The sequence below is a fragment of the Ascaphus truei genome, chromosome 1 (assembly GCF_040206685.1).
Source record: "Ascaphus truei isolate aAscTru1 chromosome 1, aAscTru1.hap1, whole genome shotgun sequence".
Lineage (NCBI taxonomy): Eukaryota > Metazoa > Chordata > Amphibia > Anura > Ascaphidae > Ascaphus > Ascaphus truei.
Window position 1 is genome coordinate 352,703,307 of NC_134483.1, and position 27,979 is coordinate 352,731,285.

The 27,979-nt window shown below is 41.3% G+C and overlaps 1 protein-coding gene across 2 annotated transcripts; it reads right to left on the bottom strand.

Annotated features, from left to right (window-relative positions):
• Positions 1 to 18: 18 nt before the first annotated feature.
• Positions 19 to 27,979, bottom strand: C1H4orf17 (chromosome 1 C4orf17 homolog). 2 transcript variants are annotated; one of them, XM_075577835.1, is made up of 8 exons: positions 27,855 to 27,979; positions 23,139 to 23,360; positions 16,980 to 17,071; positions 4,862 to 5,014; positions 2,025 to 2,106; positions 1,600 to 1,756; positions 876 to 921; positions 19 to 263 (listed from the first exon to the last, which is right to left on the bottom strand). In XM_075577835.1, exons 1-8 carry the CDS (start codon positions 27,940 to 27,942, stop codon positions 210 to 212), a joined length of 894 nt encoding a protein of 297 aa, XP_075433950.1. In that variant the 5' UTR covers positions 27,943 to 27,979; the 3' UTR covers positions 19 to 209. The 2 variants fall into 2 exon arrangements, with proteins under 2 accessions (XP_075433950.1, XP_075433958.1); XM_075577843.1 differs by lacking the exon at positions 876 to 921.

Below are 27,979 nucleotides of genomic sequence, written 5' to 3' on the forward strand. Positions count from 1 at the left end.
ATATATATAAATAAGAAAAAAATTAAGATACAGTGACTATGTACATTATCTGGAAAGAAGTACTTTGTTCCACAATACCCCTGAAGTATCCGTTCAGTTCCTGTTGAGCTGTTTCTTGGGGGTGCTGCTGTAGCACAGTCGACTGTTCCAACTGAAGGAAATGACAGGGCTACGAGTCTGCTCTCTGGATTTCGGCTTGCTGGGAGATTTCACATGTCTAGCTGCAGGTGTGTGTGGTCTGACTCTCTTGCAAAGCGACTTATCTGAAACAGTTGTAAAGACAAAATGTCACGTCACTATTAGAAAGAGTTAGCTGAGTTCTGTTGAAATGTGCTGCACAGGTGCTTTCAAACGCTCCAAAATTATGGAATCATTTGAAAGAACGGGTTTCAGGGTGTAATATGTGTAGTGGTGGCTCAGCATTAAGGTATTAATCATGAATCTATTACAAAAATACTGTAATTATTCTGAGAAAAATAACTGATCGACATATTATGAAGCATAAAGTTTACATCTGTATTACAATTGTGTTTGATCTAATTCTTCATATGTTGTACAATTCTTGAGATAATCACATTTTAGTCACTTCTCAATGTAATTTTTAAAATCATCTTCTTTTACCACAGATTCTTTAATTCCTTCATTAATTGTATTGACCTAATAGTTATAATGTAATTTTATTAATAGTAGTGAGGTTTTAAGTTGATTTTCATTAGAATTTTTCTATGAGCTGTCATATGCGAGTTTTAGCATAATGATTATTATTATATAATTAACATTATTGTTCTGCATTTCTGCCTGCTGTAGTTACGGTCTCATGGTCTGCGGGTGGCATTCTTCTCCCATTCATGTGCCCCGTGATTCACATTTCATACCTTTTTTCTTTTTTCACTTTTGGCCTCGCACATGGGATTTCCTGGCCTAACGTGCATACAAAAGGAAACGCGGATCCGTGTATCAGGACAGAATATGAGATTGTAAACTCTTTGGACAAGGAATTTATTGCTATGAACAGTAACTATTTACAAAACCATGGTAATCAGCTTAAAAAATAATAATTGTAAGTCTTCAAAAACACACTATGTCTTAAAATGCTGATATTCTAAACCAGAATAACTAAAGTAAATAAGTGTAGAGAATCCCACACATATTAGCGTATGAAAGCAACGATACACTGAGCTCCGTTAGGCTACGTAGCACAGTGCTAACCTAAATTAACGTTTGGTTTATAGTAACTCCAATCCACTAAAGGGAATAACCTGATATTATCCCAGTTTATGTCTTCAATGGGAGAGAGGGAAGAGATGGATTCACCTGTTAAATATGTTAATTTAAGTCCTTTGAATATACTTTGCATATCCATATTGTCTTCTTTCCCAGATTTCTCAGGTGTGTTCCTTTTTGTGCACATGTATCTCTTTACCTTTTGTATAAAGATGCATTAGGGGATGTGTGTAAGTCACTTTGTACTTTACAAAAAGTCTCTCTCTCTCGTCCCGACGTGAGTAACGACACCTTTAGTTAAGACCTAAGATACCAGCTTGGTCTTTGAACTTAACGCATGGTAGGCTTCAGTGTTTTGCTAATATTAGAGTGTACCTGTATCGAGCGTCCACCTCTGCTGATTGTAGCCTGTGGGAATAGCTGCCGTTCTTGTCAAACAGATGCTGTTGGGTGTCTCTGAAGTTCTCTTGCTGCTTATAAAAGAGCTCCAGTGCCAGGGAAGTGCGAATCAAGTGCGACACATACGCCTTCTCTGTTATAACCAGATAATTAACACAGTGGGGGCTATGTATCAAACTTTTGAGAACTTTCACGTGTGTGTGCACATGCTAATCATATTGGGGATAGTAAGGCTCTCCACAAACGGATAGCAAATGAGGCAATAACATCACTATTACTTGGTAATTTTTGCAATAACTAGTAGGTATTTGAACGCCTTCGCTGCCAAAGGCTCCACCAACACTAAATGGGTTAGAACAGCTTACTCTATTTTTTTTGCATATAAAATAAAAAGGAATTACCTTTCTGGTTTGCTGTCAATAGCCAATGCTGAACATCTGCCAGGGAATCAGACTGTAATATTTCACAAAGCTTCATTTGAACCTGATAAAGTAATATTTCAATTGTAGGCAACAACCATTTAAAAATGAACCATCGATACTTTGGGTGGAAATCGAAAACATTTACTGCCAAAATATAGACACAAATAAGGCTCCATGGCTCAGGAAGATAAATCGTCCTAAAGATCTTTATGAACACCCTACTATCGGTGCAGCTTTATGTGCATGGGATGAAATATCCAAGGATGAGAGAGTTTTTACGTTCCCATCCCCTCTCACTCTAATATGTGGGAACCCCGACTTTCCCCCAGGGTTGGTCTCCAGAATATTTAAAAAGGGGAGCCGAGTGGGTCAAATTAGGATAGGAAATCTTATGTAAATGGGAGAAATGAGATATTATAAATATTTTCAGGACCGGTTTGTTTTTAAAAGAAGGGGAGAGATGGCAATATATGCAAATTTTTCACTATATGAACACAAAAAATAAAAACACGTTGAGGATGTTTAATTTTTTTGAAATGGCGTTGGTATCGTTGGATGTAGGTGGGCACAATATATCGTATGTCTACAGAAAAATATTGGAAATCAAAGCTGAACCTAAGTCAGGATTTGTATAGCTTGGGAAAAGGAGTTGGTTAGAGAATAGTCTGCACTCAAATGGACACAAATATGGAGTAATGCCAGCTCTTCCTTGATGTCAACGAATATCTTAGAAAACATGTATTAGATAAGGTATGTGGTATTATACACCACAAAAACTGCACGAATATTATACGGGAACGTCTAAAAAGTGCTGGAGAGGATGTGAGGAGGTGGGAACAATGCTTCATATTTGGTGGAAGTGTAAGAAAATAAAGTGTTTTTGGGATGTGATATTAGAGTAGATTTTCAATATTACCATGATTAAAATCCCAAAAGACCTGAGTATTTTATTGCTAAACGGAGAAGGGATGAACGGGCACAGAATCAGGAAATCTCTGTTAATACATATGCTGAATGCAACAAGATGTTCTATCGCTGCCAACTGGAAAAAGCTGGATGCACCCACTATAGGACAATGGGAGTCCAGAATATGGGAGGTTATGAGGATGGAACAACTCTCATACATAACCACTGATACAAGGTTAAAATTTGAGCTTCTCTGGCGGCCATGGTCAGCGTTCACTGGTAATAGAATATTGTGAAAAGATCTGAGAGAGGAATCATCTGCCAAAATGGGAATAATAGAGACAATTGGGATTATTAAATATGGGGTTGACTTGTTTTTAGATTTTATTTTAATCAATTTTTTTGTTTCATGATTGTGTTTATCATTTAAACTGTCAGTGTGTGATAGTATATTCTAATATGTTCTTTTTTTGTAATATACTGTTTTGTAGTGTATTATACTGTGTTGTATGTTCACTGTTATAAAAATGTGGATTATAAATAAAGAATAATAATAAAAAAAAAAAAAAAAAAAGTACCACCGAATGGTAAATATGTATGCATGCACTATGGGAACTATGCAAAATTTAAGCTGGAATAAACATAACTAATATTTCCCTCCTCTCTCTGGAAGAGGTACCCATCATGGATTTGTGATGTTGCATGTGGCACTGGAAGAACCGTAGTGGCGCTAACACATTGACAATTCTCACTAATCCTCCTAATCAGTCCACCTACTTTACTGTACCTTTCCTCATCATCGCTGTGGCCATGTACGCTGTGGCCAATATAAGGATGGAGAAGAGGGCCTTTTAGCAGAATCAAGGGGGATTAGTGAAACATCTCAAACAACTGATGTGGTTCTCATTCTTCCAGTGTCAGAAATTGGGTCAAAGACCCAAAATGGTGGCTTCCCCGAAGCAGAATGAATATCAAACACAGGATACTATACATTTTGTTTTCAATAGCTCCAGTGGTGTGTGTATGTATATGTATATATACATACTTATACTTGATTTGAGGATGATGTTTTTGTTTCTTTCATCTCTTTGAGATTTTATTGCATTTTTGCACTGTAAGGGACTTTGAAAACACAGAGGCACTATAGATTGGGATATTATATTAGGCTGATGGTTATTTCAGGATTTTGTTTTCAGTATTCGTATTTTTGCTTATGAATTTTATGGCTGATTGCGATCCAAAGATGGCACTTTATTCGGATTAGTTCAAGGCATTTTTTGCGCACCTTGAAGATGGAGAGTAGGGTAAGTGGACACTTTGTTTACATTGTAATGCCCAGTTGGGCACATTGGTACTGTAAGAGTTACTGTATGCCTATTCTTTTCTTGGCCAAGTGTAGTGTCCATTATATACATAGACAAGGTAGGCCTAATGACAGCTTGGGGTATGTGTTATCAATTGGCAGTATTTTTGGTGCTACCCCAATCTCGCCAGATATAGGATTTTAGTGAACAAGTAATTTTGCGATAGTTACTCATTTGCATGTGCCGCAATACAAAAATAGCCAACATTTTGCAATGGTAAAAGGCTTCTTTTTTGTGCTATGCCTCTAGACATATGAATATACATGTACCTTGATATCTCCTATTTTTTCAAGTGTTGACCTGTAGTGAATAGCAATACTTGTAGTAGCATATGAATCTCCTAATTAATAATCATTCTATAGTAGTTGACACTGTACCATACCAGAAGCCATGTGAATAAAGTTTGTATCACTTGTATGTATGAATAATATATATACACACACACACACACCATGGAGCAAAAAAGAGATTAACTACTGTTCATAATCAGTCGTAAAGTAACAACGTGCGTATAATACAACATATGTTCTGATATAAAGGTCTTACTTTGAACTCATTGTTCTTGTACTTGGTGTCATTATATCGATACCTCGGCAACCTGGTAACACAACAATTAGACAACCTGCTCGAAGCCTGGGACTGGGAATCTGAGTGCAAACCATCAGCAGAGGTGTTGAGATTTCTTTTTAAAGGTTCTTCCTATCATCAATAAAGTAAAACACAACATTGTCAATATTCATTGAATTATCTATACATAGCTATTGATGTGGTCTTGTGACCAGAGAATAGGGGAAGCAATAAGAGTGTAATATGTAAAGATGGACAAAGTTGTTCAGAAACAGTTTTTTGTATTTTAGTCATCAAGCTATTTCAGTGGTTCAACGATTTGTAAGTTATTAATGGCAGTTCTTACAAGAGTTTTGGATTCATGTATATACCAAAAAAATCTGAATCCATTGATCTGTTGTGGCTAGGAAATAATATGCACGTCAAGGATATCTGTATATTAGCAAACATTTCCAGAAAAAGGTTATGTTAGCAACAGTAGTAACCTGAACCATTGGTTCACATTCAGTGGTACACAGTTACAACCGGTGTAGTTTGTGGAACGACTCCATATTGATTAATTGATATTAATACTTCGCTCTTAGAGCAATATACTAAGTGCCAGATGGGTCCCCAAATAGTTGCAGTTCAGAATGTAAATTAAATTCCTTTTGCATAAACACATATATAGTAGGTCTATATAATTTCCCCTAGATCAGAGCCCTAGAGTTAATGAGACCACAATGAGGGAGGAGAATGGAGGAAGAGGTATGTCCTCACAGGTAGGATGCAGACTAAGGGATAACCCAAAGCGTCCACACACCTCTTCCCTACAGCCGCCGGAGACTCACTACGCACTGACAGTGCGTCCTACTTCCAGCTCGTTGAGGTAGGGGCAGTGCTAAACCCGCAGCAACCAGACCTCATTGGGGTGTTGCCCAGGTAACCACACAGACGCTAATATCAAGCCTCTATTAGGGATGAGGTAAACAAGTGATCTACCACAGAAAAAATACAAACAGGAATGTTTTTTTCTGCGGTAGATCAAACAGTTCTGTCTTTTAAATATGTGAAGTTTTTGTGTTTAATGTATGGGTGTCTCTCTTGGACACTAGAGGGATCTTGAGTACACCACAAGCTGTTCTAAGCATTAAAATTTTATTGTGCACAATGTTGATGTTGTAAGGGGGAGGAGCGAGTTCACTCGTTTACCTCACCCCTAATAGAGGCTTGATATTACCATCTGTGTGGTTACCTGGGCAACACCCCGATGAAGTCTGGGTGCTGGGGGTTTAGCATCGCCCCTACCTCAATGAGCAGGGAGTAGGACACACTGTCAGTGCGTAGCGAGTCTCCGGCGGCTGTAGGGAAGGTGGTGTGTCTCCCCCACTAGCCGGCAGCCTCCAGAGTGATTGGTCGTGACGTCACCAAGGGGCGTCGCTAGGAAGGAACTCCCAGACGTCCACAGATGTATATGCCCATAGAGATATGCTAGACTCAATGATGACGTCATAAACATGCGTTTTTTGGCGCGAAATTGTAGTAATTATTGCAGTGTATAAAAAGGTCCCCTAGTGTGTTGTACCATACTCCTTGATAAAGCACCATGTTGTGTGAAACACGTTGGTGGGTACTTACCTCCCTGTTTGTCATGTCTGACAAACAAATAATTTTTTTCATTTCTGTACACCTGTGTCCCTGGGCAGTGCGCTGCTTTGTGCATTTATTTGCATACTTTCTGGATTAAATTTAAAATGAACTGCATTTAAGAACATCAAGTTCCCCTGAGGAAGCTTCGTCAGTAGTGAAACGCATAGGGAGACATACTGGAGGGGGACAAGTCCATCTGACACTCCAGCCCCATAGTGTGGTTGCACAGACCAGATGGATCCCTTGACCATTGCAGACTTGCAGTACTGTTACAGTAGGTAGTGTGACAAACGCCCCTCTTTTGTAGTGCTGACGTCTGTCTGGGTTCTTCCCGACACAGTCTTCTAGGGTTATTTAATACAAAAACAGGATCATGCAAAGTATTAAGCTGCTTAACTCAGGCTTCTGCCTGCTTTATTTTCATCCAAGTAAGGTACTGCAGCTTTAACATGTGTAGGTTAGAGGTACTCAGATACTTTCATTCAGCAGTTCACTCATTTCATTGTTACAGTATTTCCCACACTGTTATTTCAAGTAAAAAGAAACCAAACTATATAAACAAAATCCTATCCCTTTCAGGGATCTAACTACACATCAAAATCAGTCTCTCTAACAGCTGCTGGCCAACTAAACTGGTTCCCCAGCTTAAAACAATGCTCTCTCATTTAGGGTCACAAGATACAGCACAGTCTTTTAGCAACAGCAGTAACCATTTGTTTGTCTTATCTGTTTGGGGTGTCCAGGCAAATCCTCTGGTACTGTGATACGTGGAGAGGCCGTCAACCTCGATACTGGATGCAGGAGAGTAGCGACACCCCCAGCCCCCAGGCTCCAAGGAGAGAGAGTGAAATGCAAAACCTCTCTGCTCTAAATACCTGTGCATGTGATTAGAAGAGCAGGTGAGGGAGAACTAGAGCCATTGTAATCTGTGCTCTGGATTTTCCATCCAGCTGCCTGAGTTAATGGGAAGCTGTGGAACGGATCATTTGTAACTATTCCTGCACTTTCTGCTCTAAAATGGGGCAGAAAGCTGCCTAACATCTTTGGACTATGTCACATATCCCCCTCCCCAGCTCACACCTACTGGGGTGAGCGGCCATGGACCTCACTGGGGTGAGCGTCCTACCTGAAATACTTGAGCTAACTCCTCAGTACAATATTAAGTATTCACATGATACGAATATGAACTTCATTATAAATTTACCAACCGAAAAGGGCATTTTTTTTTTTCCATATTGTAAGCTACCAATATTTTTTCTCTTATACTACAGCCTTGTAATCTTAAGGGCCATCAACCCTGTATATTAATTTGTAGTTTTGCTACATTTTCAACACAGAGAACCAATATAACATTGTAATATTGACAAAATGCTTATTTGCATAGTTAAGTGTCCGTGACATAGTCCACACGTGTAATAAAAAAAAAAAATCGGTCAGTTCCCCCAAACATTTTTTTTTTTTTTTTTTTTTTTTGACTTCCAGTCTATTGCATCCTTTGACTTTATTTCATAGCCCGCTGCAACCTGCAAATGACTGGACTGTTTCTTTAGCTTCTGATGAGACCCTTGGACCAGATTCTCCTTGGCTCCACAGTGTGGTCCAGATTGGTGAGATATGGAACTATTCAGGCGCCATGTTAACCTTCGTTGTTTTTTCTTTTCAATCTTTGATTTCCCTTTTGTGGCCATTACCAGGCCTTTGGGTTTTGGAGACCTAGTTGCCTCTGTACAAACGTAGTCCATATTAACCATGTCATCAGGATCTGTCAACAAGTTTGTGTTTTCAGGAACTGCCACCCACTTGGCTAAAACATCTTCTGTGTTGTCCTGGGTGTGTCCACTAGTTTGATAATCTTCTGGACAACGTAAATGAAATTGAGGATCTGGATTTTTGAATTCCAGATCAGGGAGTATATTCTCAGGAGGGTGCCTATCTGTTTCTGGAATAACAGCAGCACAATCAAAGTCAATTCTTTCTCCTTCCTCTTTGTCATCAGTGAGGACATTGAGTTTACTTTCCCTGGTCTCCTTTTGTGACCGTGTCTCTTTTAGCCTTGGAATCTCTTTCTCCAACTTCATCTTTATAGCAAATCGTAATATTGCAACAGCATTGAAGATACACGTATAGGAACGTACAGCTTGCTTGGTTAGGAGGTAGGATTGATAGCCCGACTGAACCACTTTAGCCGCTTCTCCCATGTCCGTCATCTGTTTCAGAGCGAGGTTTAACTCTGTTTCATTTTCTCTATTCTTGACCTGCAGCTGCAGGTGCTCCTTCCGGGTCTTGTCCAGCTCCAGCTGCAGCCGGGCCCCCTCATTTGCCGTGTGGTCCAGCTGCTTGTAGATATCGGCCATCTCGCTTTTATAGCGCAGTGTCAGGCAAACCACCTGACGGACGGACACCTCCTCTCTCTTGGCGCACTGTATCTCGCGCTCAGCCATCTGCTTCTGCAGCTCTTCAACCTGATCGTGCCAGACCTCCCTCAGGGTCTTCACCTCTTTCTGGTGCTTGCTCTGGGTTTGCATCAGCGCCTCCATTTTTTGGAGCTCTGCAGTTTGTGTCGCCTGGATCGCCGCTGATTCTGTATTCTGCAGTGCTTCCTGCATTTCTAACTTTTCCTGGATCAATTGCTTCTCCACTTTTTCTGCTTGGTGAAGCTTCTCATCACTTTCACTGATCTGGTCAGTCAAGTCTGAATTTTTCTGTGTCAGACTTACATTCTCTCTTTTTACAGTCTCTAAATTACTCAGGGTATTCTCATAGGTTTTCTTCAATGTACACAGCTCTGTGCTGCGAGCGTAGACCTCATGGCGTGAGAGTTCCAGCTCTGCTTTAAGCGCGCTAGCCTCTTGCCGAGAAACCCCCAACTCTGTGATGAAGTTTTGCACATCTTTCTGGGACATCTCATAGCATAGTTTCCAGTCAGTTCTTGTTTTCTTTGATTCGCTTGGCTCTCTGCCTATGGTGGTAGCAGTAGCCTTTGTCATCTCTAGGCGTGTCGTCATTCCTGGGACGATTGCGCCAGGCCCTATGGGCTGTTGCTCATCTCGGCGCCTTTCTGACGCATGTCCTGACAGCGCAGGTTCAAGTGGCTCGGTCACTTCCCCTGTGACTTGAGGAACAGTTTTCTTTCTTTTTGCTTTATTAGCTCCAGAGATATCAGTGGTCCTGGGCACACACTCACTGTTATCAGCTTCCACATCTTGCTTGCACTCACAGGGCGTTGCTTGCTTTTGCAGCTGTTTGTCTTTGAAAATTTTGGGGCACACATCTTCCATGTGACCTACTTCACGACAGGCCCAGCATACTAAATTCATCTGTAGGTACGGCTCTCCTCCAGGGTCGTGATCATAGTATGGCCTGAAGGGACACTGTTTTGTATGGTTACGTACATTACACAACAAACATTTCACGTCTGCCATTTTAGAAACCCGGCAGGGACAATTGCTAGCTGCAATTTCACTCACTTCAGCAACTTACATACAGCACTTGCTAGCTGCAAATTCACTCACTTCAGCAAAAGGCATTAGCTTTACAAACAGCACTTGCTAGATGCAAATTTTTTTTTTTTTTTTCATCAGCAAAACATTTTGGTTTTCTGTTTGGGTTCAGGGTGCTATTGCATCCACACTTCGCACATTCTCTGTGTACGCTAGAAGCACAACTGATATACACAGTGGAACAGACTTCACTCATAGCATCTGTATTTTACTTCAGCTGGGCGGCCATTTTAAACCCCCACATTTATTTGCAAACCCACAGACTTTAGTGTCTGCCCGCATTCTCCACCATATGTGACAAACGCCCCTCTTTTGTAGTGCTGACGTCTGTCTGGGTTCTTCCCGACACAGTCTTCTAGGGTTATTTAATACAAAAACAGGATCATGCAAAGTATTAAGCTGCTTAACTCAGGCTTCTGCCTGCTTTATTTTCATCCAAGTAAGGTACTGCAGCTTTAACATGTGTAGGTTAGAGGTACTCAGATACTTTCATTCAGCAGTTCACTCATTTCATTGTTACAGTATTTCCCACACTGTTATTTCAAGTAAAAAGAAACCAAACTATATAAACAAAATCCTATCCCTTTCAGGGATCTAACTACACATCAAAATCAGTCTCTCTAACAGCTGCTGGCCAACTAAACTGGTTCCCCAGCTTAAAACAATGCTCTCTCATTTAGGGTCACAAGATACAGCACAGTCTTTTAGCAACAGCAGTAACCATTTGTTTGTCTTATCTGTTTGGGGTGTCCAGGCAAATCCTCTGGTACTGTGATACGTGGAGAGGCCGTCAACCTCGATACTGGATGCAGGAGAGTAGCGACACCCCCAGCCCCCAGGCTCCAAGGAGAGAGAGTGAAATGCAAAACCTCTCTGCTCTAAATACCTGTGCATGTGATTAGAAGAGCAGGTGAGGGAGAACTAGAGCCATTGTAATCTGTGCTCTGGATTTTCCATCCAGCTGCCTGAGTTAATGGGAAGCTGTGGAACGGATCATTTGTAACTATTCCTGCACTTTCTGCTCTAAAATGGGGCAGAAAGCTGCCTAACATCTTTGGACTATGTCACAGTAGAAACAAAAAATATCAGTGGTACAGCTGCCCCTGAAGTGTTGCAGAACTCACCAGCAAAAAGTAAGTTCAAAACAATTTATTGATCTACAAAAAATGATAAAAAAAATCTTTTTGTATTTTGTTTGTGTTTATTCCTACACATAGCCCTGGGAGGATTAGCATTTTTTAAAGACTGGTTGAGTCACATCATATATTTGAACCTAATATAAAAATAGAATGGTAGAAGGTAGAGCACTGCAACAAAATAGCAAGGGCTGGAGGCAAGGATAAAAACAATTATTTTATACGCATGACAGCCACAAAAATCAGACACACAACTGAGGTCCCCTGATGCGTTTCTTGCCATGGAGGCGCTTTATCAAAGAGTAACCTATATTCTGAGAACTCTCTGCTTAAAAAGCGGCATCCGAATGTAAAGGTAGATCACGCCCAAAAATATCTAATCAAGTTAATGATACCTAAACAGGTGCAGAAGGACGGATGCCTGCAGGTTTGAACAAGTAAACCCAACTAGAAACCGCTGCAGCAGGAGTTAATAAAGCAATTCTAAAACTGATATGTGTGGGGACAATCAGCATCAACCTTACTGCCAGAAAGTCAAAAAGGCAGCGCAGGCAAACAGTGTCCACCACACAAACCACACAACATCACATGAGCAACTAAACTGAAACATAATACATTAAACAATGTATTAAACCATATAAATAGTTGCAAAAACATATCAATAACTACAAAAATATAGAACCTATTAAAAGTAACCCCTCAGAAAAATGCAGAATTTAGAATGAACGGCTAGTGTCACAAATGTAAAAAATAATCAATACATGGAAAAATGGCAATTTAATAAATAAATCAATATATCTGCAACATGAGTCTATAGATGCATGATAATAAATCATAGATCTAATAACAATATATAATAAGAATATAATCATATAACACACTATCCTTCATAGCTACTAATAAATGGATGAATGTAAACCACATAGACTTCCTCATAGTAGAACTAAAACCATATGGAAAATACAATACGAGCAATCTAGCCTGAAATATATGTCCTATAACAGCAATATATAACCAAGATCATGTCATATGATAAATATATAAATATAAATCCATATGACATAAGATGCATGTAGATGTTGTGACTCTGTATATGTTAGTAGGTTGCATTATGCCTGCTTTCCAGTATGCAATGAGTTGACTCCCCTAGTTAGGCCACAGGTGATCCTAATTAAGTGGGCTCAACTGCTTTAAAAAAGGGGAAGAGGAAACGCTTCTCTGGCAGCAGTCTCTGTCAGACACTGAGAAAGGACAGAGGAGAGCTGACAGACAGACCCAGGCTGCTCAGACTTATGCTGTCCCGAATGGAATAAAGCTCCCAGGGACAGAGCACCCTGTTATGTTTTTGGACAAATAAAACCACCAGTATATTATTTCACTAAAAGCACTGTGTTGCCTACTCACTAACGACGGTCATCCTGCCACAATGTACAAACCAAACTTGGAATGGCAGGTAGTAGACAATGTCAAAACATTAGAAGAGAAATATAAAAAACCACCGTTCACAGATAGATACATTTACTGATAGAAGAAGATAACTGCCAATAATGAAAACTAAGAGAAAACTATCTCGATCCCATAAACATTAGAAATCAGTCACCCAATGTAAACATCAAATGATGAATAATGAAATGTAAAAATATAATACAATCATATCTAATGGAATAAAAATCCCACTATAACTATAAATTGTCTCAAAAATATAATCAATATCTAATCCATAAAATGAAGTGTGGTATATTGGATAAAACTCTCCATCAAAACAATAAGATCTGTACTGAGCTAAAATACATGTTTACAAAGGTCATATAAATTATAAAAAATGTTTTCGCTCCAAATCAAAACAAATACCAGAAGGATGTAATGTGTCCAAAGTAAAAATACAGAACATTTCTCGTTTGTTGAACATGCTCAATCGGTCACCCAGAAGAGGAGCATGGACGTGCTCAACATCCGAGAAAGAGAATTTCCCAATTCCACCCTGAGGACAGTTCGAAAAATGTCTTGGTACTGGGTGTAGTAAGTCAGGGGGGAGCAAACTTTTTTCCCTGTGCCCCCCTGCCGGCGGTCCCCTCACTCCCGTGCCCCCCCCTATCCCCTCACTCGCCTGCGTTCCGGCATCATGACGTCACGTTGCCATAGGAACGTGACGTCACATGACCTCGCGGCGTCATTTTGCCATGGCGACGCAGGAAGGAAGCCGCCGGAGCCTAGGTAAGTGAAGGTTTACAGAGGCCCTGCAGCTCCCCCGGCACTTAATTGAAGTGCCTTCGGGAAGCACGCGGGGCCTCTGTAAACCCCGCGCCCCCCCCCGCCGGCACTCTCGCACCCCCCCTGGGGGTCGCGCCCCCCAGTTTGCGCACCGCTGTAGTAAGTCACCTGACAGCGCGGACATGCTCCATTATCCTCTTTTTAAGAGGCCTAATGGGGCGTCCAATATAGCCCATTCCACAGCCACATCTAAGAAGATAGACTGTGGCTAGAATTACAATTGATAAAGGTTTGGATTGTCCGCTCTGTTTTTGCTTTAATACATTTCACTTTTTTTATTGGGTTCGCATATTGACATATGGCACAATATCCACATTTATGAAAGCCCTTCGGAATATTTCTAATTGTGGAATCACAAGATCAAGAATCAAACAGATGTAGTGAACGAAAAGTTGCTAGTGATTTGGCTTTTCTAAAGACAAATTTTGGTCTGTCCTTGTCTGCTCTGTTGTGTTATAAACAATGGTGTAGATATATCTCTGTTTGAGATTCTTGTTTATATCTTCTTCGATGAGCAGGTAAAAGATCCATTCGGTCCATCAATTTAGCTGCATTGAGGGCATCATTGACATGGAATTCCCTATATCCTCTAGCTAAAAATCTAGAGGCCAGGTCTTTAGATTGTATGTCAACGGCATCCTCAGTGGAGCAAAGCCTCTTTAATCAGAGGAATTTACCTTTTGGGTGCTCTTTTTAAGTGATCTGGAATGATTACTGTCTACCATAAGATATGTATTTCTTGCATTGGGCTTTCTGTATGTATCTGTTTGAATGTCTCCTTTTAGATCGATATACAACATTATTCTATTTTTCTCTTCCTATTGGGCTGAAGCACGCTTTCCGGATCCAAGGTTCCTTATACATGTAGCCATGCATGTAAAATGGTCTGCAGTTGTCTCCCCTGTTGGCAGTAAACCTGGTGAGTTACAGGGATGCCAGCAGTAATCATGGAGGTTTGCCCTCACACCCTGGTGAGGTGCCCTATGTATGGATGGGAGTGGCTGCATGCTCTGAGTCCACAGTTAGTGACATCAGAGCTGTGACAGTTCGTGAAGTATATAAGGCACAGCACTGCCCAAAGTTAGTGTGTTGGAGAGAGAGAGTTGTTGGAGTGCGTTGGGAACGAAGGATCCACTAGTGCAGTAACTAGTGGTCCATTTCTACATCAAACTTGATAAGAGCCACACTGTGTCCTGGGACTTGGCACAGGGGTGATCTCCCTACGGGGAGAGGGGATCCCACTCCATTGGGAGGGCGTACCTGTCAAAGGGACAGCAAATCGATATGTGCGGCTGAGACAGCTGGCTGTGAAGGGCAGCTTTCCCATACGAGATCAATAAAGATGCCCTGTTCAAAGATACCCCCACTGTGTGAGTGTGAAGTTACTCTCCAGTGGAAGGCACCACCAAGAAGGAGTTCCTCATCAGGACCCTCTCCCTGCGGACGCATAGATCCTGATGAGGTGGAGGCGCTGCACGTGATAAAGGTAGGACTTGCACACACTACCTCAGTTGCCTGTCTGGATTGACAATCCCCGAATACCATCATGCGGGAGACTCAGGAGTCCTGTTGCCTACAGGTGCACCACCAGACACGACCATGTAATGGTGACTGGTTAGACCACAGGGGCCAATATGAGATTGGGTGGGTAAGGCCAGAGGGAAAAGCCGTTACATACATATCAGCTGCTTACCTGCATCGTGAGTATTATCACATATGCTTGCTTGCAGCAGTACTCCCTCATCCTTCGCCAGTGAGGTTACGGTGTTCCACTCACCTGTCTGCGATTCAGCGGGAAGTGACCTACCCGCCCGATGAGGGGTGCTTCATTGTTGCGGGACTCAGCTCTCGGGCGGCCGGGTCACCTGGCTTTCCCCTCTGCATACATCTTCCACAAGGACATCAGGTGAGGTGGTTGCCGAATTACTCCACACACACTTGGCTTATCAGATGGACTTTTATCTGCCTTATATTTTATGGTTCCGGTTGTACGTTCTACATCAGCTATTTTCATTGACATTTATACCAAAGTGGATTCATTCATATTCACCCGGTGTTTGTAGCACCGAATCAGGGTTTTTTCCCAAGTTTTTCCATTTGAACCTAATATAGTTTGCAGTTGCAGCAACTGCATATGTGAGAATCCATGAAAGGGAAGGGGAGGGTTAATTCCCACTTGTGATGCTAACCAGGAGTAGGCAATGTTTGATCATGATATAAAAATATAAACATCTTCATAGCATAGGACAGTTCATAAGACTCAGGATTCCAGATAGTCCAATGTTAAACACACTCCCATAGATTATGCCACTAGCCATATAGGTAAGTCTTATGTGGTGGTCTAGGTAACCGTGTGTGGGACTGATCACATAAATGAAGTAAATGGATTACTCACTGCTGACCTTGGGGATATCCTGGTCCTGTCCTGCGTGCTCCTACCAAGGAACAATTGAAGAGAGTACAGGGAAAACGGCGGTGCTTCTGCTGCTGCTGCTGAAGATTGGAAACCACAAACTGCAAACCACAAAATATCCTAGGTGCAAAAATTTATTTTAGGGCATAGTAACAGCCAAAAAGAACACTCTGACTGAGTAAAAAATAAATTTTTGCACCTAGGATATTTTGTGGTTTGCAGTTTGTGGTTTCCAATCTTCAGCAGCAGCAGCAGCAGATGCACCGCCGTTTTCCCTGTACTCTCTTCAATATGTGAGAATCCAGAACAATTCACTGTAGCCATGTTGTGAATAAAAAGACTGGTAAGCAGGGCTACTGACTGCTCTCCTGATGGTAAGCAGGGCTACTGACTGCTCTCCCGGGCCTAGGACTACAGTCTATACCTGAGCCCTGGGTGGTTAAGCTGGGGGTTCTGACAGTTTGTTGAGCGGGGATGGGAGTGGACAACTTACAGACTGTTGAGCGGGGGTCTCTGTTTACCTGTCAGCGGTGTGGTAGAAGTCTGCCCAGGTGGCCAATAACAGACGTTGGGGCCTACTTCCGACCACGCCAACTTCCAGGTATAACCTGCCAAGCCCAGGACTATTGTCCCAGCAACCCCCCGCTGTTGGTGTCTCCACTGATAAGTTGTGCATCTCCTGCATCAATGTTTATGGGTTATTTAGGTTAATAAAGTACTGTATATTATATTTCCAGTATGGCTATTAAAGTATAAGCAATATTATATTTTTTTAAATCTTTATATTTACTAATGCTAGTTATAAAAGAAATACACAATTCTGTTTTCATTTAAATGTATCAATCAGGTACGCAACATGTGGGATGCATCAAAAATAATTTCAAACAACAAATGACTAGTTGTTCATATAAACAAAAGTATAATGTGCCTTAACAACCTTTATACAGACGACACACATTTCAAAAGGGTGTTACATTTTTGAGGCAACACAATTTTGAAATATGTTGGTACATAGGCCCCAATGACTTTTGGGTTGGGTTCATGACTGACATAGTATAGTATACTTAGCATCATCAACTAGAGCTGCTGTTCCTTCATTTGCTTGCTGGTATATTTAAGATGGAATAAGCCTGCTCATGCAACTGCACCTCTTTCCTTGGAGTTTGTGGTTTCCTGGGTTGAATTCCACCTCCAACTTTTTGAGAGAAGAATCTAAGTTCATTTTTCCATTTGGCTGGAGCTGGAAGAAACGAGCACAAAATGTCTATTCATTGAGATTGTCAAATTTTATTTAAAGCACCTTCTTAAACATTGAATTCTTAAAAAAGAAAAATAATGAATTAAAAAAATATTTTCTAATTACTGAACAATGCAGTCATCAGTTGAATTGCTTTTGTTTTAAAGTTACAGTATTGCTTGCTGGGCTCAAAATCTGAAGTTAAATTACTGCTACTTTGTTTTTATTATTTAGACCATGGATGGCCAAATCCAGTCCTCAAGGGCAACCAGCAGGTCAGGTTTTAAGGATATCCCTGCTAAAGCATAGGTGGCTCAGTCATTGACTGAGATTGAGCAACCTGTGCTGAAGCAGGGATGTTCTTAAAACCTGACCTATTAGTGGCCCTTGAGGACTGGAGCATTATTATATCATTATCGTATGTGTGCTGACTGCTCCTAACTGCACTAATATAGATACCTGAAACTTTATTTTTATTTTCATATTGCTGCTATTTAGGCTACTGCTTAGAATACCTTAATGTTAGATTCAGCTAAACTGCATGCATGGCAAATACACAAATAGATTTGCATAGTCTAGAAAAATTTTACAAAACAATATGTATGGGCAAATCTCATGATGACCCATTAAGATATGCCAGTACCCGACAAATTACTTGATTTTAGATGCTATGGGGCTTATTCACTAAACTTCGATAAATGCATTATAGCACTATAAAAGCCCTTTTCCTGCGATCTTGCATGTGTAGCTATTCACAAAGCTCATATAAGAGGGCAATATTGCACCAAAATGGCTTTGTATAGTACTATAACACTTTGGCTATAACAAGTTGTGCGATTTTGGACCTGAAAGACCACTGGACATTACCCTCAGAGGATTCTGGGTAAGAAGAGAGACTGTGATTGTTTATAAGAAGAAAGACTGTTTAAGCCTTGGCCAGTGGGATCCAGCAGATCCAGCAAGTAATGAGTTAATGTCTCAACCAAGGCAAGTCAATATGAAAAAGCCAACCTTGGAATTCTTGACACAGGACAGTGATACTTAAACTATGTATCCCACACAGCTAGGCCCAGCAACAGGTAACACAAAACAAAGCAGATACAGTTATGGAAGAAGGGAGGTATTTGGGGTATGCGCAGAGAGAATGCTAGAAGTAAGAATGATTAGTGTGACAGTTTTTCTAAGATATAAGTATAAGCCTTGAATAAGATTCCTTTGCCTTGATGAGAGAACAGTGCTCTTGGTTGCTTTGTCCTGCACGCAAAGGACAGCACTGGCTATTTTACTCGTGTTGATGCTGTGCTCATAATAAACAATTTCTATTCTTTGAACACACCTCTGTGTCAGCCTCACCTTTTTATAGTGGTGACCCAGAGGTGATCTTGGAAAGGCAACTTCCAAAAACACCTGAGGGACCAGTGGTGTGAAGAAGAAGATAGACTTTGTGGGTAGGGACAGAAGGAGCCCCTGCATCAAGGGATCGTGGATTGCACACGGAGCTGATTGTTTCACAGCAGACAGAGCTTAGTGGTCACCTTGGGAGCCGGACACCCCAGTGAACAGGTGTGTAAGACATGGTGCTGAGTAGTCAATAGAGTAATAGCAACGTAGGATTTAGGTGTGTGACTGGTCCTACGTGGTGTTTCTTTTTGGGAACTGATCATTTCCAGGAATCAAATACAACATGGAACTTTTTGGAAAGTATGTTCAAAAGTACAGTGCCTGTCAATTCACAATGGATTCTGCATTCCCTGTGGTTGATCAGTTTTTATTCTTCCAAGAGCAATGCAAAGAATGAAAATAAAATAAAAAGGATGACGAGGTGAAATGAGGAAACATTCTGGCAATGTTTTCTATGATACGTTCTGTAGCCGAAGAGGCGAGTCTAAAGTTGGCTGAACAGCGACTAGCCCTCCAAAAAGAACGTGAGAATCAAAATTTGGCTAAAGAGCACCTAGCACTCCAAAAGGAGCTTGCTGAAGAAAAAGTAAAAGTCCGTACAGAGAATGAACGCAATCATATCGAACAAACACAGAATTCTAACTCTAATTGTGAAAAGATGAAGTGTGAAATTGAGGCATTGTGTGAGGACAGACAGGAGCTGTAGGAAGCTTTGGACGTTTGCCAGGGTAAGTGTGATTTAAGGGAGTGAATGGTTTCTACCTTAAACTTTGCAGCTTACAAAAAGACAGAGAGAGACAGATTAGGATCAGACATGATACCTCTCGCATATCTGTTGCACCTTGTCCTCTTACACCCTCTGCTCCTCCTTTACCCTGTGCCCCTGTTCAGCGTTCAACACCCAAGGACTCACACAATAAAGGTACACGTACACCTTTCTTACACACTGTAGATATGATCGGACAACCTGACTCAGGTCATCAAGAAAATTGGTACTGTGGGGGGAGCAGGTCTGACAGTGAAGACTCTGATGCTACCAAATATTGGAGTCACAGAAAAGTAGAGATTAGATTTATGTCACTTAGAGACATCACACAGCTGAAGCTGTTATTGGGAATGTTTTTACTCTACTTTGCCAGTTTCACAGCTCATGCAGTATTTTTAATCTATTGTTGAACAATATGATTTGAGTGCAAAGGATGCCTGTAAGCGCTTGGCTCCCACCGAATTTGTCTTCCCAGTTAAAAAGTACAAGTGGGCTGATCAGTCTTAGCTGACCCGAATAAAAATTCAGGTTGTGGCAGCAAATGTGAAAGATTGGAAGAGATAAAAAAGAATCTTGGGAGGAGGAAGAAGAGTTGATTTAACTACTTTAGAATCCATGAAAATAAATATAACAGACTCTCCCGCAGAATTTATGATCAACTATTATGATCTCTACCACCTGGTTGTTCACAGCCAGAGCGATCTTACTATGAATGATCCTGGCTTTCTATCCTCAGCTGTTGCTCGCATGCCATTTTTGGAGCGGAACATACGTGCTACTCTTAAGTCCAGAAGCAGCTACGAACAGTTCCTTACAGTCTTACAGGACTGGATAAATGATTGTGAACTAGAAATCCCACCTGGCAAATCTATAAAGGTTTCAGCAGTAGCCGATAATGAAGGGGGCCGCTTTAACAAAGCAAATATCAAGTGTTACCATTGTGACAGAATAGGTCTTTTTAGAAGTGACTGCAGACAACAAAGGCGAGAACACAGGAACAAAGAGAACATGGAAAAGAAATAGGAGACACAGAAACAGGATGGGCAGGATAATGGGGAATCCCTTTACACCCCACTTCTGAGGGAATTGGCTAAACTAATTAAGTCTAATAGTCTGTCTCTGGACATGGCTGATCCAATTGATCTGGTTCACGGCACAATTCACAACTCCAAGTCTAACTCTTATAACTCACAGCACTGCAATCTGAGGTCTGTGGGGAGAGTCAAAGTTTGCGACGGGGGGCGTGGCGGGGTTTTTGCGGGGGCTTGGCCATGATCTCATGCGGTTGGTTCACCCTCATTGGCTGAACCGCCAGCGAGGGCGTGGCTACGCCTCCATCAAAAGTTGTAAACACAATTTGCTTGTCTTTTGAAAAAATGGTAGTAAAGTGCGGCTGCCAAATGCGCGCGAAGGTACCTTCTGAGCCCAGCCCCATTGAGGGGCGGTACACACTGGGGCCGCAGCCTTAGAAAACAGCAAATATAACAACTCAAACACTAAATCTGGAGTAAATTATATGATTAATGATAAAATCAGTAATCAAATGAAGGTTCACAAGCTAGAAAAAAATGTGCAATAGCACACAGCAGCGCCCTGCCAAAAATAAGGAATACAGGTGGATAACAGTAAATGAGGATTTATTGCCCAGTGAAAATGAAAAACAGGGGGTCCTTACCCCCTGTTTGTCAATTTCATTGGGCAATAAATCCTCATTAACTTTTATCCACCTGTATTCCTTATTTTTGGCAGGGCGCTGCTGTGTGCTATTGCACATTTTTTTCTAGCTTGTGGACCTTTATTGGCGGCTGGACACGCCATCAAAAGACTTCATTTGGTGCTAAGAGTGGGTCATATACAAGAGAAATACAAGGAAAATCTCTGGATTCGCTACAAGGGCTACATATTTGGGTGAGTGTTTTTCAGAACTTTATTATTGTCTCCAATGAGGCACAGTGGAGGGGGTTCATCTTCCATCCACTGTTTCCTTCAGGAAGATATCTACAGGTTCATTGGCATTATTGCAAGTAAACAGGAAGACAAGAAGTTAATCTTCCACAGATCCTAGATAACTGCACACAGGCTAATAGAATATATAGCATGAATAAAGTGCTTATGTTACTACAGGGAGTGGACTGAGGGGGGGATCCTGGTAATTGCACCCAGAATTGGGATAGAGCAATTACCTAAAATGCCCTATGGGCAAAACAATAAACTTTTATTCAACATATATGTAGACACACATTGTCACGACGCAAAAAATCGGTGAATAATAAAAACAACTAAAACACAGGCACGGGTATGTAGGGAGGTGGTGGTAGGATAAATATCAGATATACCACTGCTTAGATAGATACCTCCATTAATAGCTACGATAGGGGTGGTAAGCGGTGAAGGTGTCTATTCCTCCATCTACATATACCATAGCTCTAGATGTTCAGTACACTGTCTCATATAACTACCCTATATATCAACACTCAGGCTTTTTGTACCATACTCACCATCCACTGAGCGTTATACCTAGTGCACATTGAGTTAATCATATGCCTGGTGAGCAATGCGGCTACGGATTCGATGCCCTATTATCTGACAACTCACTTACCTGGCAAGTCTGTAGCATCTAAGGGTTATACAAGAAGTAAGACAGAGACAGCCATATCTAGGCACATGTTATACTTTATTTTATTGTATTTAATCCGTTTCCTTTGCCCTTCCGCAATATGACTGACAGCATACCAAGGGTTTAAGCATCAATAGTCCTCCAATACCCCCCGAGCGCTACGATACGTTCTTTAGACTGTCCATTACAACAGTGGAGTGCGATTGGGGAGTTCTCCAGTCACGCCCCTTCATATGTATACAAATAAGATTTACCATGACTCAGTAGGGACCTCCTACCTTGAGAAAGCGCCAGCCCCCGAGCGCGAAACGTACGTCGGGATGACGTCATCGCGTTGACGTCGGAGGTCACGGGTGAGATCGCTCCTTTACAGGGAAGGGAGGGTGTCAGTTGCTGTACCGGGTACTCTTAACCGCAGCTACTTTGCCAGATTTTGAGCACTATACCGGCACTGGCCGCTCTGTGAGACAGGAGAGTAGGGACTGCATAGGCTGCACGGGGTGACATTGCAATCGATAGAGCAGTGTGTAATGCAGCCGCATTTATCTGCAGCTCTCATTACCCACAGTGATTGAGGCTCATTCCTCCGGTACTACCATACTAGTTGCATAACAGACACCCATTACACCCTCCCAGGCTTCAGGTGATTCACCAGCATTTATTGCTAGTTTTCATTAGGTATATTTACCTTCACCGCTTACCACCCCTATCGGAGCTATTAATGGAGGTATCTATCTAAGCAGTGGTATATCTGATATTTATCCTACCACCACCTCCCTACATACCCGTGCCTGTGTTTTAGTTGTTTTTATTATTCACCGATTTTTTGCGTCGTGACAATGTGTGTCTACATATATGTTGAATAAAAGTTTATTGTTTTGCCCATAGGGCATTTTAGGTAATTGATCTATCCCAATTCTGGGTGCAATTACCAGGATCCCCCCCTCAGTCCACTCCCTGTAGTAACATAAGCACTTTATTCATGCTATATATTCTATTAGCCTGTGTGCAGTTATCTGGGATCTGTGGAAGATTAACCTCTTGTCTTCCTGTTTACTTGCCATGTTAGTACCATCCCTTTGCACCGGTTACATTATTTGCTATTTGGTGAGCGGTGTACTATCAGTTATTTCATTGGCATTATTACCTCACTCAGTAGCTTACCCACGCCCATAGAAGTTGATGTCTCTTCATAATTTGGATTTATTTGTATGTTGATTCCGGGAATTTTAGAGCACCCATTTCTCCCATATATATCAAATGAAGGTTGTTGAGTTAGTATTTACCAGAAACAGACGGAGGATAGATTTTACTCTTGCAAGGGTATGTCTGGATCCCTGTAACCGTATCAATAGGATATGATGTGCTGTTTATTCCAATTGCGTTCGGAGGAAGAAAGTACCGGAAAAGAAGTTCTTGATCTGGATAAGCGATTCTGGAGAGCTCAAACCGCTGTCTTGGAAAGAACCCCTCATCTCTCACGCAACATATAGGTACACCATTTAAACCTGTGAGAAGGGAACACATCTGAATGCTTACCACTGTACCAGTACTGTATAAAGAAGTAAAGTACAGGTAGTCCTCGCTATCCAACATTTCACTTTAAAACAAATGGCATATCCAACGCTTTACAATGCAACCCTATGGATCCGATACCGGAATGCGTTATCCAACGCACACCACCACTGATTAACATGGGACTCACTTTACAAACAGATTCACTATCCAACTCTACTTCCAGAACGGATTTCGTTGGATAACCGAGGACCGCCTGTATATAATAATTCCTTTTAAGAAACAGACAACAGTACTGCACATTACATATTGCACAGCATAATATGCAATTCATTTCTTGCTAACACGCTTGCTCTTATACAGATGCCTTCTACGTGCATCTCTAGGACTTGGAGCCACGCAGCTCTGTTAAATCAGGGCTCATAACGTGACTTTACCTAAAACAGGAACGGACGTTATGTTCCCAGAGTTAACATAGTATCCTTTCACATTAAGCTTATGCTAATGTCATGTTATTGTAGCATAATGTTGCATTATTTTCTAATAACATTAAGCATTAAGTATTTCTTAGCGTTACTCCTATCCAGACCCCAAAATGGGGCTTTAGCTCAAGTTAAGGACGAGAGAACAGAGGGTTATAACTCTAGGAAATAAAGTTATGTTATTTAAGTCATGCCTAAATGTATTGTATCACCTATCCAGACACTGCAAACACCCTACATCAGGGTCTGGGTGGGAGTAACGCCACGTATGACGCATGAAACCCATGCATTAAGCTTACTTTAGTAGATTTGCGATGCTAATTTTCACTAATGCTCGTTATAGTTAATGCTATGCTCTTTACAGGAGAAAACGGCTTAATGTTATGTTATTGTCCTTTGAAGATACACCGTTAGTCTTGACCTGACGTTAAATTAGGTGACAACAGAGTTTTGTTGATCTGGCCATAACTATCTGCGTAGCAAAGACATTTTGACCTCAATAGTCCTACAGTTTATGAGTTAAATCAGCAATACTCCTTCCCCTTTTTTATCTTTTTTTTCCTGCTTTTTTTTTTATATGTAAAGCATGTGACAATGTATAATTCTACATTCTTACCTATGCTGGCAATCATTTGGTGCTCCTGTTATAAATCTGTAAAAATCCTGATTGTGTGCCTAACGAAATGGCCGTCTTCTGACTTTGTGCTACAGTCTGTGAAATGTTGCAGCTAATATGTAACATTATATTACGAAGTGTAACACATAATTTTTACAGCTTTCAGAGTAATAGACAGTCTGTTGTTTGAAAAACAGAAACAGATCTGTTGGTGATACATTGTTGCCAAAGGGCAGAGATGAAAAAGATGTCTGCCAGTGCCTGTTTCAAAAGAGGAAGTGGACATGACTTTCTAAATGGTTGCTGTAGCAACCAAAGGAGGATAACAATTATATACATTTCACCGCTTGAAGGTTAAGGGAGGAGTTCGCAGATGTACATATTATATGTATAAAATGATGCCTCACCTTGCTTAATATTTTTCAACTTTATATGCTGCATAATTCTCCACTAAATCTGACTAGACGTAAACTCCCATGTGTGTCAAATGTAAAACAATTTGTTAGGGAGTTTCTTACATTTACCGCAGAAGCAGGAACACAATTAATTTTCCTGTGCGTCTTGTTGCCCTTTTCAATACCTTTATACATAGCCACCTTCATATTTCTATTTTCGGGATTCCGGCGCAGGAAATCTTAGCAAATTATTTTTACACTTCAATATTTTTCTGCAAATTAAATTGCTATTTTTTTTTAGTTTAGAATGGAATGTCATTTAAACTTCTAAAAATACTTTACAGTGTTACAATTGCGCCACTTGAATCAAAGTTTCTACTTACCTTACGTAAACATATAGGGGCCTATGTGTTTTTCTCCTCTCCCTGGCCCCAACCCCAGTCTCCTGACACCTCCTCCTGATTGGCTGCATTACCCAGCAGCAGCCAATCAGGATGGAGGAAGCTGCCCAGTCACCTAGCAACAGCCCTGCTCATGGAAATTCCACGGAAGCCAGTCAGGTCACTATGACCAGAGAGGTAATACCGGACACATACATGTCCAGTATTATCTCTATTTTTTTACTGGACAGTGTCCAAATACAGGACAGTCCGGTTCAATACTGGACACCTCTTAACCCTACGTACTAATACCCAGATATCGCACAGGACCTGGCATTTTTTAATGCCGGCCCTACTTGAGACTTAAAGCAGCATTTCATTTTGCCCGTTTGTTTTTCTTTTAATAAATGCAGCAGTTCCTTACATTTACGCAATGCAATTATCTAAGCAGACGATCGATCAATTCTCCCGTGATAGATCGGTGAAGATCCCGCTTCCCAGTGCACACAATATGGCTGCCTATTTCAAAAGAGGATGCTATGTGGCTTTATAAACAGTCGCTATAGTAACCCCAGGAAGCTTTATACATTCAGAATCATTAAAAAGTGAATAAAGAGCGAGAAAAAAATACAGTAAATATTATCTAATACTACACAACTAATTTTATTTAAAAAAAAAAAAAACACACACACAAAAAACAGGGTTTTGAATGAAAATGCTGCTTTAAGAGGAGAAAAAGCTAGAGAGAAACAGGTGTGTTGAGATTGTAAGAAGATAGGTATAGTATGTGAATATACAGTCACTTCAGGCCTATAGAAGGAGCCTTGAAAGTGGGGTTTGAGGGGGTAGCAAAGAGGAAACTGGCAAAGGAAGAACAAAACCGTTGTAAGATCACCTAGACAGAAAGCGAGGCCTACATCGGAAGGTGGACCTTGCCATTGGAAAGGAAGGAAGAAAGGAGACAAAGCCATTACAGTTTTATTTATGCCAAAGAGGTATATTTCCCCCCCAGTTTTTATGAATTGTCTGCCAATGGTATACTTTTGTGTATAACTCCGTGAATAGGAACTGTAATTTGACACAGACAAAAAAACTCTACTAGCTTCTTATACAGAAATCAATTTTATAATGAGTCTATTTTAGAGTCTACCTACAATTTGACCATGTTTCTTAGTGTGTTATTGCACAGGGACTGGGACTGCTAATAATATACCTAGTCCCAGTTTACCAGGGAATTTTAGCTTGCATAAACTACTTAAATAATTGAGGTAAAAAAATATTAACAATAAACAGATGACATGTTGTGTGGTTGTATTATTATTTTGTGGTTTTTTTGCTTTCTCCTAAAGTGTATTGTAGAAATAGGGATCTTTTCAGACATGCAAAAGTAATTCCTGAGTCAGATAAAAGAACCAATGTGAGCGCTTTTGCATTCCCAGCTAGTGTAACAGAAGCCACTAAGAGTGGCAACTGCACTTTGTGATTAAGTAGTAGAACTGCCGAAATATCAATATACAGTACTACAAACTGCTGAAAAGCATTGTCTGATATAAGGAAATGGAATCATTATGCACATAATGAATACAAGGAATAGCTTTTGAAGGTCAAAGATCCCAATTGCAGATAGAGCTCTGGATGAGGTTAATACAGTTGAATAGATGACTGTTAAACACACAATTTAAATATAAGACTTCAAGAAAGGGGGGTTGGTGTGAAAAGGCAAACCACTTGGCAAAGTTAGGCCTTGGTCCCGCTGCGGCCGGCGGCGCGCGTGGCCGCGGGCCACCAGCATCTTACCCTAATGGTCCTTGTCCCCGCTGCCTCCTTCCGGCAGGGCTGACTGCGTACTGTAACGCGTCAGCCTGCTGGATCTACCACCTCCTTGTGCTTTGCAGCACTGACGCATCACGTGGTGCGCGCGTCAGCCAATGAGGGGAGTAGCAAAGAGCTACAGTGGGAGGGAGGCGGCTTGTGAGGGAAGTCTGAGGCAGCCGTGCATGGTTCTCCCTCTCCCCCCCCTCCCTCCAAAAGTAGGGGGGGAAGTGTGTGTGTTGTGTGTGTGTGTGGGGGGGGAGGGACGGGGGGACGCAAGAGGTCCGGAACCATTAGCAGGATGGGTGAACAAACTTCTGCTTTATTATTTATTTCCTAATCTCCTGGGAGCTGTATGTATTGTGGGTGGAATGAGTCCCTGTTTAGAAAAGATTCCCCTCCTCCCTGACACACAACATGGCCACGCCCCCCCTCGTCATTGCCCCTGCCCACCCGACCCGTTTGGCAACGCCCCGAGCACACAACACAGTTCACTGCAGACCGCAAATCGCGATGCAGTGACTTGCACGCGCCGCCGGCAAGCAAGCTTACTTTTCAAGTTGTAAGAGGATGCTCTTTTGATTGCCGTGAAAATTCACTTGTGAGGTTGTTGTACTGCACTCCTTCAACAACGTAATTCTGAGTCGAGTCAGAATACTTATTTATATCAGCAAACGAGTATATTTGAATGATTCTTTTAGAACGGATAAATAAGAACACTCTAATTGTGTTTACTTTCGCTTCTCATGGAATCAGAAGTAAATAAACTGGCTACAGGTTTATGATAAAAGTGATGTCTTACCTTTTATATGACACACTCTCTTAGCGTGTGGGATATTCCGAGATAGAAAATAATATTCATTTCGAACACTAGTAGATGGACTCCCCATCTTATGTGAGAGGGGTAAGCGGTTATTTAACTTTGGG